The sequence below is a fragment of the Salvelinus namaycush genome, chromosome 1, assembly GCF_016432855.1.
Source record: "Salvelinus namaycush isolate Seneca chromosome 1, SaNama_1.0, whole genome shotgun sequence".
Taxonomy (NCBI): domain Eukaryota; kingdom Metazoa; phylum Chordata; class Actinopteri; order Salmoniformes; family Salmonidae; genus Salvelinus; species Salvelinus namaycush.
The window spans coordinates 22,485,340-22,503,769 of NC_052307.1; the positions used below are offsets into that span (position 1 = coordinate 22,485,340).

The window sequence follows — 18,430 nt, forward strand, 5'->3', positions numbered from 1 at the left end:
TAATGGTTTTCTTTGAGACTGTGGTCCCAGCTCTCTTCAGGTCATCCTGCCGTGTAGTTCTGGGCTGATCCCTCACCTTCCTCATGATCATTGATGCCCCACGAGGTGAGATCTTGCATGGAGCCCCAGACCGAGGGTGATGATCAAGACCATCATCTTGAACTTCTTCCATTTTCTAATAATTGCACCAACAGTTGTTGCCTTCTCACCAAGCTGCTTGCCTATTGTCCTGTAGCCCATCCCAGCCTTGTGCAGGTCTACAATTTTATCCCTGATGTCCTTACACAGCTCTCTGGTCTTGGCCATTGTGGAGAGGTTGGAGTCTGTTTGATTGAGTGTGTGGACAGGTGTCTTTTATACAGGTAACGAGTTCAAACAGGTGCAGTTAATACAGGTAATGAGTGGAGAACAGGAGGGCTTCTTAAAGAAAAACTAACAGGTCTGTGAGAGCCGGAATTCTTACTGGTTGGTAGGTGATCAAATACTTATGTCATGCAATAAAATGCAAATTAATTACTTAAAAATCATACAATGTGATTTTCTGGATTTTTGTTTTAGATTCTGTCTCTCACAGTTGAAGTGTACCTATGATAAAAATGACAGACCTCTACATGCTTTGTAAGTAGGAAAACCTGCAAAATCGGCAGTGTATCAAATACTTGTTCTCCCCACTGTATGTTCAACTCATAGCTTGTTTATCCAGTGACCACCGCATTTAGAAGGATAGCTACTGACTGAATCGTAGCTTGCTCACATACTGGCCATGCAGTAAGTAACGTAAACTCGCCTTGTACATCGCCTTGGTCCGTACAATTTACCTTATTTTAGCGCCCAAAAAACGTAATACTTCCAGATCAACTGTAATGTCAATACCATTGTAAAGCACAATTTCTCCCCTTTCCAACAGAATTCATGCCGAGACCTCCACGCTGCCCGTTTCTGCATGATTGAAGAAGGCAATGAGCTCCTTCGGGTCTTTTTAAAAATGGCGGGTGGGGAAGCGAAACTAGTGTGAGAAGGAGAGGAGATGTGTGGGAAAACACCTTTTTTTCACTCGATCTGTCCAACTTATGACCTTATCGCCTCTAAAATGTAAATAAAACACTATAAAGAGTTTATATAATGTGTCATTACATACCTATTTGAAGGTTTGTCGAATTTGAATCGGGTTTTTAGGGCGGTGCTAAAGTAATCTTCAGAAGTAAACAGCGGCTTTGAGAGTGACAGTCGCTTACAGTGATGCCGCAAAAAATGACTAGATATCCCCCCTTACCCCCGTCACTGTCCATTTCTTGTTTTTTAAACGATGAGAGAAGTGCTACACCTGGTGGAGAGAGATTTTAAGACAGAAATAGTTGCTTTATGCGTGCTGTACGTTACGACATGAAACGTCACTATGTAACGGAGGGTCAGTTTTTTCAACTTTTCTCCAATACTATAGAGTCATTACCATGTCGATCAACGCTTGAATAGAAACGTAGTTCACACCCCAGATTTTGAAGTCAACACAGTCGCTACAGTCCAATAGTTTTCTTTGCAGCCTCGTTTGAATGTCGCGGTTGCGCACATTTGTACGGAATAGGGTGAGTTTACGTGAACGCCAAAAGACAGCTATCTAGCCAAAAGATTAGACACAATAATGTATATAAACCCTAGATTGTAAATGCTATGTATTGGCCATTGAGAGGCTTTGAAGCCACCGGTTGGCTACATTGGCACTCCCCAGTATGCACTGTACTCCATATGAATACATTGAATTCCACAGAATTTCAATTAAAAGTTTCAAGGACAAAAGTACATGTATTTAAGTATTTTTGTTGTTGTAATGACGACAGTAATCAAAAAAATATATACTTTAAATGAATGTTTAGTGCACATAATATAATGTAACGACCCTGGGTCGCGCGCGGATATTGACTCTGCAGCTCGAGCATGCTTTTGGGGCGCTGGAATTCGGGCTAGTAGGTCGAGGGTTCGCGGCCTACACCCTGCTTGTTTCATTACAATAATTTTAAAGTATGCATGTAGTTGTATGAATAAATGTGGCTAACACGAATGTAGACGTTAAGAGAATGCATTTCTACAGCTTCCAAAATATTTTTAATAACGTCAGTTAGTGCCAAGATGGAGGCACGGAGGCTTCAACACAGCGCCCCCTAACAGTCATCTAGTGTAAATAAATAATTGGTTAGACATAATTACACCATCGGCAACAATAACTGGCGACAAATATTTTCAACTTAGTTTATCCACTGACCACCGCATTTAGGAGGATAGCTAAGTACTTAAATGTAGTTAGCGAGTTTACTGGCCAGGCAGTACACACTAACTAATCGTGGACGCATTACCTATTCTTTGATACATTTGGGTTAACTTTCTTACATAAAGCAACACATAAAAATAACAATTAGTGTGCTCGTTCTTTTAATGATCGGACAGTTGAGCTAAAATAGATTGGTAGGTAGCTGGTGAGGCTTTTATTTCCCAATTAATTTGGTGATCAAGCTGAAGCTGTGTTTCACAATTGGTCAGTGTGGCGTCATGCACTCAAGTAGGCTCAACCAATCACCCAATCACCCTATGTCGAGACTCATGACTATTCATACTCCCTACCCCGCCTTCTTACGTATCTTCAAGCCCTCCAGGAAGTGTTAAAGAAAATAGTATTGAATATCTTCCTTTTCGACCAATAGCGTATAAGCCTGTTTCCATTCCGGGCAATGGAGCTTCACTAAACTACATTAAGTGGGCGGACTAAATAGCACAGCAGCTGCACAAAACGCAGATTTGTAAAATGTAGGTGTTAACTGCCTCATTCGCTTAAACTGGCCGTGGTGTTATGTGACGTCAATCCATCTGTTTACGGTATTCGGGAAAAAGCACAATTTAGATGTTGCTGAACGAATTTACAGTCACGCGCCAGTGCTTTGACAGGCAGTGTGTGAATGTCAGTTTCATTACTAGTTACCCGAGTAGATATTCGCTCTTCTGAACAATTGATTTTGTGGCATGTCGAGCACAAACTGATAAGATAGGAGGCTAAATGCCAGACGTTGGAAAGTGTGTCATTAATTGAAGGTACAGTATACTACTTCTCAATGTTATTATGCAAATCATAATCATGCTAAAGCTAGTATGCTGGTGTCAGGAAGCACACCAAATTTAGCAAGTGTCTCTCAAACTGAGCTGGGCCACCCTGTTGTAATTTCTCCAACATCTTAACTGTTGCAATTATTGTCATAACGCTTCGTATCATAATCTCGTGTTCATTTTGTTTAGGGTTGACGGTTTCCAGTAAACATCTCAAGTCAACAAGTCAGCTGACGATGGCCAGCAGGGATGCCAGTGAGAACACACCTCTTTTGGACAGCAGCTCTGTGTACAGGCCTGTGTCAGTGTTCCAGGGCAGAAGACTGGCGTGTGCAACCATTCTGCTTGCAGAATCATTGGAACGAGTTGCATTCTATGGCATCACTTCCAACCTGGTTCTTTTCCTTAACAGTAGCCCATTTTATTGGGAGGGGACTGAGGCCAGCCAGGCCCCCCTGATGTTCATGGGGGTTACATACCTGATCTCACCATTTGGTGGCTGGCTGGCTGATGCATATCTGGGCAAGTTCTGGACCATTGCTGGCAGTTTGATTCTATACTTCCTTGGCATGCTGTTTTTCCCATTTATCACATATGACTACTCCAGGAATGCCCTATGTGGTGAAGAAATTGCATTTCCAGTGCAACCTGCAGAGTGTTTGAGCTCAAACGGTACTCCAAGCAATGTGACCTGCCCCACACGGGCACCTTACTGTGGGCCAGTGATCTACACGGGCCTTGTTCTCATCGCCCTAGGTGTAGGAACAGTAAAGTCCAACATCACTCCATTTGGGGCCGACCAGGTACAGTAAAGCTTATGAATAAGCAAAGCATTCTCTCTCAATTAAGACCTCTTCAGAAGGGCTTCTAAGGTCAAATTAAAACTCAATGATGGCTCAATGTATTGTACTTTACACTGTTGCTAATGCAGTGTTGCTAATGTTATCCCATCTAATGATGTGAGTTTAAGAGAATATATAACAGTCTAATTTATAAAGTCTGAAAGGTTCTGAACATGATCTTACTTTGGTCAACCTTGTATATGGACTGAAATGGTAGTTGTGGAATAGGCTAAATGTTGATCTAGTACGCCTGTCATCTCTCTACATTTACCATGAGAACTCAATCAGCCAGGCCCCTGCTGGTTTACCCTTTTGTAATTTTCATCATGAAGTTTACATTTGGGAAATGCCATCCATCAGGTCTGGTCAACACACCAGTCATCTAAGGCTGAGAAGACTGCTAGATGAGTAATTGTACATCAATTTAGGAAGTGAAACTCACATCTGTCTCGTTAAGTTTCTCATCAAAATTCCAGATTAGGCCTACCTTTAAGTCCCTTAATGAAAGAGGAAAACCCATTTCAGTGGGAAATCTCTGATCTAGCTAACCCAGGCTGGCCCATAATGTTTTCAGAGTTGGTGACTGATTAGCATAGATTTCAATCCCATTGTCATTTACCACATGTTTGATGGGTGATTGGTTTAGATTTGTTTCATTTTGATTGCTCAATGTTTCTATGGGATTCACAAAGTAATATTGAGGAAAAAAAGTAAATGCCACTGAGCAGGATTCATAGAAATCTTGTTCACCTGTAAAACATGATTAGATTAGCCTATTCATAAGTTACTAGATATTTTTATTGCTTTTCACAAAGTTACCTCCCCTTCCCATTTTTTTTTTTTTGTCAAGCACGGAATAAAAGGAAGATGTTAGCACTGTTTATCACATGGATGTTATGCACTCATTCACTGCCATTGAATGATGGGATATACAATAAAATGTTTAATATAATTAGGGTGTCTATCTTATTAGATAGCAATGTTAGGCCTATGTCCTGAGTTTGATATGATACTACAGTTCTGTTTTGTTTCCTAAAGATGCTCATGGAGAGCAGAATGATGATGATATTATTTGCCATGACAATCCCTTTTGCCTCGCAGGTAAAAGATCGCGGCCCAGAGGCCACTCGCAGGTTCTTCAACTGGTTCTACTGGTGCATCAACCTGGGGGCCATCTTGTCGCTGGGTGGTGTGGCCTACATCCAGCAGAACATCAACTTCCAATTGGGGTACATAATTCCAGCTGTGTGCCTGGGTGTCTCTTTCCTGGTGTTCCTGCTGGGGCGCACAGTCTTCATCAACAAGCCTGCTGACGGTAGTGCCTTCACTGACCTGTTCAAGATCCTGGTTTATGCCTGCTGCAACGCACAGCCCAAAGAGCCCAACCTGCTACGGTAAGAGGGGCCAGGCAGATCACCGCTGTTACTAAAGCCCCGTTTCCATTGGCACATACAATTAGGGCCAAATTCAAGATGGCTCAAATGGAAATCTCAAATTCAAGCTGGGTCGAGGGAAATCCGGGCCAGCGCAGCCCAGTTTCACAACTGGTGCCAGCTCGATTAGAATTCTGGCTGGTGACGCCTTTTACTATACAGCCACCAAGCTGATCACTGCTGGATGCTGTCAACATTTTTAGTTAGCTAGCTCGTCTGGGCTTGTTGCTGTTAGCTAGCACATGGACAAGCACTATTGCAGTAGTCACACATGATGCAAATTACCACCATAGCTGGATCCTTCATCAATTTTTTCACTACACAAACTTTTATGAGAAAAGTCAGCTCTTGAATGTTAGCTACCCTGTTATGCTAGCAACGGCGCTAACCGTTTACCTAGCTAGCTAATGTCAGCAAGCTACATACATGCCTCTGAGTCTGGCTGGCACTGGCAGGAGTATAAGTAATGTTATTTACTGCGTGGTGAGGGTGAATTAAATTCTTCAACATCTTGCTAGCTAGTAACATTAGCTAAGCTAGCTGCAGTCACATATTGGTTACCTAGCAACACGACATCATTTGTAATTTCTGGAGGCAGTGGAAACGAAATAGTTAGCCCAACCTGGGTTTACTTCAAAGTTCCAATGGAAATGTGTCTTTAGTAGTATCAGTATCTATATGTAGGCTAGATAAAAGGTGTGAAAGAGGCTGTGCTCTATCTGATCTCAATGGAAACACAATAATCTTGATTTTGTAGCAAACATGTTCTAATCCACTTTGTAAGTAAAAAAGAAGGCTATGTTGTGACTCTTCTCTAATCCAAGATAGTACCACACCACTAGGTGTTGCTCGTAGCTCTTTATGTTAAACCCTTCTTTGATCCCCAGCCTGTACTTTTTTTTGTGGTCTTCTCTGGCATTCATCATCATTCATTCATTGTGGAGGAAGTTATTCTGAAGTGCTGTTGCTTGACTTTGAACCTAAGTAGCACAATCAGTTCAAGAACTTGACATTCAATGTTTTAAATTGGCCAATCCTACAGCGTTTCAAGAATTCCTTATTAAGGCTTTTTCTCAAGAGATGGGGATTATAGGCTTTAGTAGAAAATGCGTCCTTTCGCCAGAAGTGCCATTATTTAAAGGAGAGACATAAACAAAAAAGGCCTGATTTTAAGTCTCTTATCTCAGAGTTTAGTTTAATAGTAGCTGAGTTTATGTTTAAGGAATATTTACAGAATTGTACAGCCCCTATCAAAACGTGCAGTAGACGCTTTGTACATCTTTTTAAAGTTGTTTAATTGTGTTATTCTTCTCTTGTTAAGGGCTAAGCCAACCATGCTGGATGGAGCTAAGGTGACTTATGGAGGGAGATTCCCTGAGGAGAAAGTGGAGGAGGTGAAAGCACTGCTGAAAATTCTCCCAGTGTTTTTTGCTCTTATCCCATACTGGATTGTGTACTTTCAGGTAAGAGATATGTATTAACCTCTCCTCCTTATGGTAACAAAGCAGCTTTAGTTTTCATAGCAACATGACGTAACATCAGCAACGGTGCGTTTGTTCAGTGTTATTGCAGGCAGAATAGCATTACAACTGAAGAAATAGTGATAGTTTGGGGACTTTGAACATGTACACTAGGCCTACGTTGCTACTGTAATTATTTGATTTTCATTGTGCAATAGATGCAGACAACGTATTTCCTCCAGAGCCTACATCTAAGGATTCCTGACACCAGCACAGGCACCAACAGCAGCGCTGGCACCCACCAGGTAAACTCAAGCTGAGCCTCGGTTGATTTTTTTCTTATTCTGGAAGGTGTGTTATAAGGTACCCCCAGGTGGTAAGGGTAGGCAACACATTGATCCTCAACGCGGGGCCCCTCAAGGGTTTGTGCTTAGTCCCCTCCTGTACTCCCTGTTCACCCACGACTGCATAGCCAAGCATGACTCCAATACCATTAAGTTTGCTGACCACACAACGGTGGTAGGCCTGATCACCAACAACGATGAGACAGCCTATATGGAGTTCAGAGACCAACCTCTCCCTCAACGTGAGCAAGATAAAGGAGCTGATCGTGGACTACAGGAAAAGGAGGGCCAAACATGCCCCCATTCACATTGACGCGGCTGTAGTGGAGCGGGTCGAGAGCTTCAAGTTTCTTGGTGTCCACATCACCAACAAACTATCATGGTCCAAATGCACCAAGACGGTCGTGAAGAGGGCACGACAACACCTATTCCCCCTCAGGAGACTGAAAAGATTTGGCATGGGCCCTCAGATCTTCAAAGTTCTACAGCATCCTGACCGGTTGCATCACAGCCTGGTTTGGCAACTGCTTGGCATCCGACTTATAGACGGTAGTACGGCCCAATACATTACAGGGGCCAAGCTTCCTGCCATCCGGAATCTCTAGACTAGGCGGTGTCAGTGGACGACTCAAAAAATTGTCAATGACTCCAGTAGGGCAATTGGTACCGGAGCTCCAAGTCCAGGTCCAAAGCCATAAGACTACTGAACAATTAATCAAATGGCTACCCGGGCTATTTGCTTTTTTTTCTCCACTGCTGCTACTCACTGTTTATTATCTATGCATCGTCACATTACCCCTACCTACATGTACATATTACCTCGACTAACCTGTACCCCCGCACATTGACTCGGTATTCTCTGTATATAGCCTCGTTATTGTAGTTGTATTGTTACTTTTTTTAGTTTGACTTTAGTTTAGTCAATATTTTCTTAACTGCATTGTTGGTTTAGGGCTTGTAAGTAATCATTTCACAGTAAGGTCTACACCTGTTGTATTCGGTGGATGTGGCAAATAAAATTTGATTTGACCCGACAAAATGTGAGTAATAGATCTTTCGTTCTCATTGAAAGCACGTCTAAAAAGTGGTAGGTTCTATGTACAGTATTTCTATGCTACTTAAGTTTTTGCGTCTTTTACTTTCGGTTTTGTACAGCTTCAAATAGCTGAATATACAATATTTTTTTGTATTTTTCACAGCGGTTTAGATGGTACAATGATTCTCTACATTATACTTGCTTGTTTTGTCACACAAACTGAAATTAGGCGAACTGTTTCGAATTTTAGCAACCAGGAAATGGCAGAGCAGTTTTCTGTATAGTACATCTTTAAATATTGATAATTTATTTGACTGAGACACGCTCCGACAGAAAGACGCAGATAAAGCATCCGATCGAGCGGAACAGCGTCTCTGTCTCAGTATGTGTAGCCCATGTATCTGATGCTGTCTTGTAAAAAAGATTATGGCATGCCATACTCTTCTTGGCCAGACAGTATCAGATACATGGGCATCATATGGTAAGACAGAGGGTCGCCGTTTCGGTCGCTCAGATGCTTTCTCCGGGTCAGATATTTTCAGCCATGCGAATTGAAGGAAAGTTGGCGGGTGCACAGTGTACTTTTTGATTGTCCAGAATAATTCCTGGAATCATGCGGAAGTAACCTACTTTTTGAAAATACGTCACGTCCAATAGGCTTAACCTTACTGGGGTATGTGGGGCGGTAGCGTCCCACCTCGTCAACAGCCAGTGAAACTGCAGGGCGCCAAATTCAAAACAACAGAAATCCCATAATTTAAAATTCCTCAAACATACAAGTATTTTACACCATTTTAAAGATACACTTGTTGTAAATCCAGCCAAAGTATCCGATTTCAAAAAGGTTTTACGACAAAAGCACACCAAACGATTATGTTAGGTTAGAGCCAAGTCACAGAAAAAAGACAGCCATTTTTCCAGCCAAAGAGAGGAGTAACAAAAAGCAGAAATAGAGATAAAATGAATCACTAACCTTTGATCTTCATCAATGACACTCATAGGACTTCATGTTACACAATGCATGTATGTTTTGTTCAGTAAAGTTAATATTTATATCCAAAAATCTGAGTTTAGGCGGGATGCTACTGTCTCATTTGGCAAAAAGCCAGAGAAAATGCAGAGCGCCAAATTCAAATTAATTTCTATAAAAATCAAACTTTCATTAAATCACACATGAAAGATACCAAATTAAAGTTACACTGGTTGTGAATCCAGCTAACATGTCAGAATTCAAATAGGCTTTTTTGCCAAAGCAAACGATGCTATTATCTGAGGAAAGCACCATTGTAAACAAAGAGAGAGGAGCATATTTCAACCCTGCAGGCGCGACACAAAAAGCAGAAATAAAAATATAATTCATGCCTTTGATGAGCTTCTGTTGTTGGCACTCCAATATGTCCCATAAATATCACAAATGGTCCTTTTGTTCGATTAATTCTGTCGATTTATATATCCAAAATGTCCATTTATTTGGTGCGTTTGATCCAGAAAAACACCAGTTCCACATTGTGAAACGTGACTACAAAATATCTCAAAGGTTACCTGTAAACTTTGCCCAAAAATGTCAAACTACTTTTGTAATACAACTTTAGGTATTTTTTAACGTAAATAATCGATAAAATTGAAGACAGGATGATCTGTGTTCAATACAGGATTAAAACCAACTGTAGCTAGCTTTCTGGTCACGCGCTTCTAACAAACAGGACACTTCGAGTGACCCTCCTTCAAGATGGCCGTACTTCTTCATTACACAAAGGAATTATCTCAACCATTTTCTAAAGACTGTTGACATCCAGTGGAAGTGGTAGGAACTGCAAGAAGGTCCCTTTTAGAAATCTGGTTTCCCAATAAACTCATTGAAAAGAGAGTGACCTCAAACAAAAAATATCTGAATGGTTTGTCCTCGGGGTTTCGCGTGCTAAATAAGTTCTGTTATACTCACAGACATGATTCAAACAGTTTTAGAAACTTCAGAGTGTTTAATATCCAAATCTACTAATAATATGCATATCTTATCTTCTGGGGATGAGTAGCTGACAGTTTAATTTGGGCATGCTTTTCATCCAAAATTCCGAATGCTGCCCCCTACCCAAGAGAAGTTAAAGCAAATAGAAATTTGCCAAAATTTATATATTTTCTCCTGAAATAAAATCATTCAAAATACTCCATCAGAGAGCTCATAGAGCCACAGAGGATCATGAGCTTATTTTTTTTAAATCACAAGTGCATACAGTGATTTGTCCTTTAAAAGTTGCAGTGTACTACAGCACAGCTTGCATGGTGCGGCAGAATTCTATGGCATGTTATTTAAGTGTCAACCACTGTTACCATTAATGCTAGTTTGACCACCAGAGTGCATCTTTGAGAAGCATTTGATAGCCTTCAATAGTGGCTGTACTAGAGATTTTACAACCTTTTTTTGTAAGAACATAGTGTATGGGACTGATTTTAAGAAATGTTGCCTAATTTGCTTGATATTATGGCGTTTCTATTCCAAGAAAAATGAAAAATCCTCTGGATTTCCGTTAGGATGGAACGGAAAATATGGGGCTGTGCAACGTTACAGTCAGGAGTAGGCTACAGTACTGGGCTATTTAGCTAAAGAATCCCGTGTCGTGCGGGCACGTGGGAGACCGGGGTTCAATTCCCTGACGGGGAGGAAGGAGTAGGCTGTCCTTGTAAGTAAGAATTTGTTCTTAACTGACTTGCCTAGTTACACTAAGAGCATAACATTTCTACACCCTAATTGTATAATTGCAGTACCAATACCCAACCAATACCCAAGACCTACACCACTTTTAACAGCACATTACTCAACACTAGTGAGACTCATGTCACCTACGGTAGGCCTACAGTATATGGAAAAATATGACGTGACTCTCCACCAATAATTACATAGAGGATTCTAAATTTAAAACCAAACGCCGCCTCATGGGTCTCCCGGTGGCGGCCGGCACAGGTATCGAACTTGCGTCTGTAGCAACGCATTTTGCACTGTGATGCAGCTGCGCCACTCGGGAAGTCCCATCCACAAATTATCAAAATACAGAGAGGTGTTGGTAAAGGTATATTGTCCTGCTAATAGTCCATAATGGGCTATTCTAATACTGTACATGGTGTACAAGTCAGGATAACCAAAACATTTCTTTATTAAAGAAAGAAAGAATGTTGGTACTTATTTATTTTGATCCAAAGCCATGAATGAGTGAGTCACTCAGCTTTATGTAGGTGCCGGGCTATATGACTGTGCCATCAACTTGATAATATAGAACAATATTTTGGAGGTTATTTAGTTTACAATCGCTCACTTTAGTTAAAAAAAAAAAAATCTCAATAATGGCCAAAATAATACTTGTGAAGGCCAAAACATTTATTTCTGTTTTTAGAGGGAGAGAAACGCTGGGCCAACTGGGTGTCCCATAGGGCAGCGCACAATCACGGTCGGATGTGATGCATAATAATACTTTTTGTTGTATTTGTTTAGTCTTTTCTGGTGGATTAAACTAAAATTGCAAACAATTAAGGCCAGTTGTGATACAGCCAATCTAACTTAGAAATACATTTGACGATAGAATTCTCCCCCTACCCTCCTTCTAGGCAAGTCTATTGTCCAGCTGCTAATAGCCATAATGCCGCTGTACAACGTGACCGTGTGCGTTTGAAAGAGTATTTTCCAGTGAGCATCATTTTGTTAACCTTCATTAGGCAACTTTGTTCAAATATTTCTTTAATTCAGTGATATTTATTCCCGTAGTAATTCGTTATGGATCCATATCTAAATAAACATCGGCATTTTGAAAGTGTTTTTATCATAATTTTATTAACGAAAGCATGAAGATGCTGTTTGTTAGGCTACAGCAGAACAGCATAACGGTCCGGACGGCCCTTGCTGTGCCTGGTGAGCAGTTGGTCAAGTTCTGTTGTCAGCAGAGGAATGCAAATGTCAGGTTGAAGCGACGACCTGATGAAACCGCCAGGTATGTTGACTCTGCCTGTCGGAGGTGGCGTTCCAGAGCTCACAGGTGTGCCTGCCATGGATTGTGACTTCATCTCGATTCTCGCCCTCTTCAACGCGTCCACTTCCTCCTCCCTTCCCCATGGGCTAGGTCCGTCTTCTGTGCGCGGCTCTGAGGCCCATCCCGTGCCTTGAACCTCGCACGCCCACCACTATTTCAGTGGATACAGCTGGAGAACTGCAAGGCAATCCCATTGGATGCCACTCGGGAGCTATGACCAATATGGCATATATATATTGTCCTGCTAAGAACAGGGTTATTAATATATTTGTGAATATCCAAGAGCCTTGTATATAATTCTAAATTAATAATAATCATCGCTTTGTTAAAGAAAAAACTATTTGAGATTTCGTTTTCAAATAACATAAAATGAGCGAGGGGGGAAAAAGGCCATTCTTGAACATGGGGTGAGACATTGTTACTAATTTATAAATATATCCAGTTTGTTATTTAGAATGATTTATTTCCGTTTTTAGAGGGAGCGAAACCAAAAATCTACAGTCATTTCGTGAATCTCCCGGTCGAGGCTTGCAAGGGTATTGAACCAGCATCTGTAGCAACACAGCTTGCACTGCAAAGCCGTGTCTTAGACCGTTGCGCAACGAAGGCACTGTACAACGTGTCTGGTCGGGAGTATGCTACAGTACAACAGAGACACAGTAGCATCTTGGGACCCAAAAGCATAATCAGTGCTCTCAACTCCCCCTTGCGCTCGTCTGGACCAATGAAGTAGTGACGCAGGGTACCATACTAAACCACAAATTACCTCTAAATCCCTCAGCATAATCTCAAAACTTTTAGTGCAGCAACCACTGTAGGCCTATGCTTATTTGGGAAGCCTGCAATTTGGGCTGTAAAAGTGGCAATAGGCCTAGCTGATTATTGAGTTGTGGCTCTCAGTGAAACGTGTGAAGATATAATAAATAAATTATTAGGTGGCTGCTTATTTGTCCTATTTCATACATGTATTGTACACGTATGAATTGGAATTGTGTTTTTTGCGTATCCCAACTCCCCCTGAGACACCCTTGGAGAGTGGTTTCACTGTCAGGGTCTGCCATTATCAATGGCGAACCTGGAGCAATTGTGGTTAAGATTTTTTACCTTGTCGGCTTCGGTATTTGAATTAAACTTTTCGGTTACTGACCCAACGCTCTAATCGTTAGGCTACCTGCGTCTTGAGTGCCATTTTAAAATGTTGAGACAAGAAGAAGGGGAGGGTTGTGTGGCGGAGGTATAGGCGTGTCTCTCCATAATACATGCGCTCATCTCTCCAGAGTGCCTCAGATGTCTCCCACCAGTTCTTGCGCTTTCATTGTGTGAATTGTTTGCATTTTGATTGTATTCTTTTTTTATGAATTAAAAATTTCCCATTCCATGTGTCACCAGTAGTAAATGTACCGTTAATTCCTGTCATTTGGTTACAATAATGGGTAACACTTTACTTGACACCCAGCATCATAACATATTATGACACGGTCATAACAGCTGACATGACACTGTCATGACACATATATTTAGACCTGTTGTGACATAGTTATTTGATGGCCAGTTATGACACCTACATAAGTGACAACCCAGTTTTCAACAGAATGTTTAACGTTTTCTGTAATTGACCATATTCAATTTATCATTGTACTTGCGCACACATTGATATCACATGCACCTCCTACCCCAATGCTCTGTTGCTGATGACTGGGACAAATGCAGGAGGAGATTTCAGGAGCAGGACAAGACGCCCTCTTTTTGACTGATGACTGATATAAGGGCACGTACAGTTGAAGTTGGAAGTTTACGTACACTTAGGTTGTAATCATTAAAACTTGTTTTGCAACCACTCCACAAATTTCTTGTTAACAAACTATAGTTTTGGCAAGTCGGTTAGGACATCTACTTTGCATGACACAAGTAATTTTTCCAACAACTGTTTACAGACAGATTATTTCACTTATAGTTCACTGTATCACAATTCCAGTGGGTCAGAAGTTTACATACACTAAGTTGACTGTGCCTTTAAACAGCTTGGAAAATTCCAGAAAATGATGTCATTGTAGACCTCCACAAGTCTGGTTCATCCTTGGGAGCAATTTCCAAACGCCTGAAGGTACCACGTTCATCTGTACAAACAATAGTATGCAAGTATAAACACCATGGGACCACGCAGCCGTCATACCGCTCAGGAAGGAGACGCGTTCACCTAGAGATGAACGTACTTCGGTGCGAAAAGTGCAAATCAATCCCAGAACAACAGCAAAGGACCTTGTGAAGATGCTGGAGGAAACGGGTACAAAAGTATCTATATCCACAGTAAAACGAGTCCTATATCGACATAACCTGAAAGGCCGCTCAGCAAGGAAGAAGCCACTGCTCCAAAACAGCCATAAAAAAGCCAGACTACGGTTTGCAACTGCACATGGGGACAAAGATTGTACTTTTTGGAGAAATGTCCTCTGGTCTGATGAAACAAAAATAAAACTGTTTGGCCACAATGACCATCATTATGTTTGGAGGAAAAAGTGGAGAAAAACAAATTGTGAAAAACAGAGTTTAAATGTATTTGGCTAAGGTGTATGTAAACTTCCGACTTCAACTGTATGTGATAGGCCTATTTGGCTTATATGATTATGATGGTCATAATGCTTCTTGACAGTGTCATAAAGTGTGTTTTCTTAGTCCAAGGGTGTATTCGGAAATTCGATCTGGATTGCCAGAGTGCGCTCTGGGTGTTCGTAAATTCAGAGTGTTGTGAGATTGTCTGTTCGTAAATTGGAGCGTTGAGAGCGCACTGGACGCTCTGGCCGAGGAGTAGGGTTTATACAAGCTTTCTGACCTCACAACTGCAGTCAAGCACCCAAGCTAACTGGCTAATCTGTTTTTCAAACTAGATACTCTTAATGTACTTGTCCTCTTGCTCAGTTGTGCACCGGGGCCTCCCACTCTTTCTATTCTGGTTAGAGCCAGTTTGCGCTGTTCTGTGAAGGGAGTAGTACACAGCGTTGTACGATATCTTCAGTTTCTTGGCAATTTCTCGCGTGAAATAGCCATCAGTTCTCAGATCAAGAATGGACTGACGAGTTTCAGAAAGTTATTTGTTTCTGGCCATTTTGAGCCTGTAATCGAACCCACAAATGCTGACGCTCCAGATACTCAACTAGTCTAAAGAAGGCCAGTTATATTGCTGCTTCTTTCAGCACAACAGTTTTCAGCTGTGCTAACATAATTGCAGAAGGGTTTTCTAATGATCAATTAACCTTTTAAAAATGATAAACTTGGATTAGCTAACACAACATGCCATTGGAACACAGGAGTGATGGTTGCTGATAATGGGCTTCTGTAAGCCGACAATAGTCATTTACAACATTAACAATGGCTACACTGTATTTATGATCAATTTGATGTTATTATAATGGACAAAAATGTGCTTTTCATAAAAATCTAATAAAAACATTTCTAAGTGACTTTTGAACGGTAGTGTATACCTAGTTGATATTGGCTGCTAATGACTTTCAGCTCCAAATGCAGGTGTAAAATGCATCACCGTTTATGGCTGTAATGACTGGCTACATTTGTGCATAGATTGTGTACATGTGCATTTGCGTGCGCGGGAGTCGCACGTTTTCTACCATTCCTTTTTGTGGGTCGCGGTCAAAGTTTGGAAACACTGGGTTACATGATAGTGGCATGGATTTGGATTATAGTAATGGTAGGCTACAGTATTTCTTGCCATCTTCTATTTCGACTGGAATTGTATTGGTCATTGTTAAGTGCAGCATTTATTCCAGTTCATAATAGTTTTGCAAAATACTCATCAGATTGGGCTGCTTTCCCTTGTTCTTGTAATAATTGCTCAATAAGTCTTGTGGGTGCCCTTTATTTGAATTTTTTGTTCTATCTTTTTTTTTTTGAGCACATACATGCCACCCAAAATGTCTGTGTGTGGCACTGATTACAACAATATCAAAACTTAAGAAACAAATTTTCAAACAAAAGGAAACTTCTTGGTAGGGACACTAAACAATTGACTAAATGTGGGTTTCGACTCTTATGTAGGTGTGATAACCAGCCATAAAATAACGCAATATACTGTATCTCACAACAGGTATAAATGTGTCATGAGTGTTGTGACTATTATGACAGGTTGACAGCTGTTATGACTGTGCCATAATGTGTTGTGACACTGGGTGTCAAGTAAAGTGTAACCAAATAATGCATGTATTAATTTGTCGTTTACCGTTCTCATTCTCAGGGTGGAAACGTTTGCGGAGTTCACAACCAGCTACACTTGCGAGAAACAAGTTATGGTTTATTTCATAACCATAATTTACGAGTTTAGTCAATTTTTTTCTTTGTCTTTTGTTTGGAGTGTTCCATGTGAGAAATGAGCATGTCTGGTTTCTCTGTCCTGTTAATGTTGAGGGAGTGCGCATGCCTGTGCACGCCTAGAAGTACCTGTCCTGCTGTACGCAAATGTAGGAAAGTGCCCATTTGGGGATGTGTGATTTCTGATTGTTTTCACTCACCACTTCCAGCACTAATAAGCTGAGCTTCTCAGTAATTGTTTCTGCACCTCGCACAGTATGTCAATGAAGTCTTAAAAAAAAGAAAAGTACATCCATTGTGAATAATAATAGTTTCTCAATCCTCACCGTATTTGTAAAAATACTCTTCCCCCTCGATAATCACCAAGCCTCGTTGTGAAAAGTACACTGGTGTGGGAAAGTCTTAGGGGGCCAGGAATTGGCTAATTGATACAATGTTGCATGTTTGCACCTCTTCCAGATGTACCCAGCTGATTTGATACAATGTTACACTTCATTAGCGATAGACTTAGTTCAAGTCATGATGGATAGAAAGGGAGGCAGACAGGCGAAGTAGAGAGATGGATGTGATTTTTACAGAACGTACATTTTCGTCTACTGTTTTTATTTGTTGGCTTTATGTATTTTTTTACACAGTTTACAATGGAAGTTATAGGCCTACTGCTGCTTTGGCCTCTAGGCCAGGGTTCCCCAACTGGCAGCCTGCAGGCTGAATTTGGGGTGGTTTTATTTGGCCCCCAAGTTTTCTGAGCTATTAAAAACAGATAATACTTTTTTTGGGGTGGGGGCCTTCTTGCAGTCTACAAATGATTTGCAATTATGTTCCGGCACCCCAACCATACGCTCTAGAAAAAAGCGGCACGCGGCTGAATCTAGTTGATGATCCCTGCTCTAGATTATCTCCTGAGTTCCATGCATGCACTCATTTATTTAGCTGCCGATGGTTCACTGTATTTCAGTGTCCATATGGCAGAGACTGGTATATAGACACATTAGTTGAATTTTAACTTTTAGATCATTTTAATTCAGATTTTTATGATAAACCAAGTCACAATGATTTTGAGAAACGTGCATTCGAAAATCATAACTGGCACGCAGAGCGGAGAGATAAGAGATAAATTGTAAGCTTTGGGAAAGCTTTATTAGTATAAAAAAAAAAAAAAAAAAAACTTTTACCCCTTTTCCAATTGGTAATAGTTAGTCTTGTCCCATCGCTGCAACTCCTGGAGAGGCAAAGGTCGAGAGCCATCCTCTCAACCCTGCCACAGCACAGCACTGCTTCTTGACACACTGCTCGCTTAACCTGGAAGCCAACCGCACCAATGTGTTGGAGGAAACACCGTACAACTGGCGACTGAAGTCAGCTTGCAGGCGCCCAGCCCGCCACAAGGAGTGGCTAGATTGCGATGGGACAAAGATGGGCCGGCCAAACCCTCCCCAATGCTGGGCCAATTGTGCGCCGCCTCATGGGTGTCCTGGTCATGGCTGGCTGTGACACAGCCTGGAATTGAACCCGGGTCTGTAGTGACACCTCAAACACTGCGATGCAGTGCCTTAGAGCACTGCGCCACTCGGGAGGCCAGGAAACTTGAAACTCGCATGCCGCCTATGAAGTGATTTGTTTAACAATGACATGACAACATCATGACTGGTTGTTCAGGCCACATTAAAAGGTAATACATTTTTACAGTTAAATTACATGTCTTTACTATAAAACCCATTTAAAAGGTCCCGTTAAAAATGTGCACCCCCTATAGAACACAGCAGGGCCAGCTGATTGCTATCTGAATGTGTGCCAGCATTTGTGCTATGATGAACGTGACTGTTGCTTTGAATAAATGCTAGATAGTCTCACATTTTGGCCAATACTTTAACTTGAAGGTTAAATAT

The 18,430-nt window shown here is 41.3% G+C and overlaps 1 protein-coding gene across 1 annotated transcript in view; it reads left to right on the forward strand.

Moving 5' to 3' along the window:
- Nucleotides 1-2,938: 2,938 nt before the first annotated feature.
- The window catches only part of LOC120054536 (solute carrier family 15 member 4-like), a 44,232-nt gene continuing 28,740 nt past the window's right edge, over nt 2,939-18,430 (forward strand). Inside the window, exons 1-5 of the mRNA XM_039001979.1 lie at nt 2,939-3,078; nt 3,280-3,893; nt 5,034-5,326; nt 6,687-6,828; nt 7,044-7,130. Of these exons, the coding sequence (XP_038857907.1) occupies nt 3,327-3,893; nt 5,034-5,326; nt 6,687-6,828; nt 7,044-7,130 (1,089 nt within the window). The 5' untranslated portion in view covers nt 2,939-3,078; nt 3,280-3,326. The remainder of the gene's footprint in view (nt 3,079-3,279; nt 3,894-5,033; nt 5,327-6,686; nt 6,829-7,043; nt 7,131-18,430) is intronic.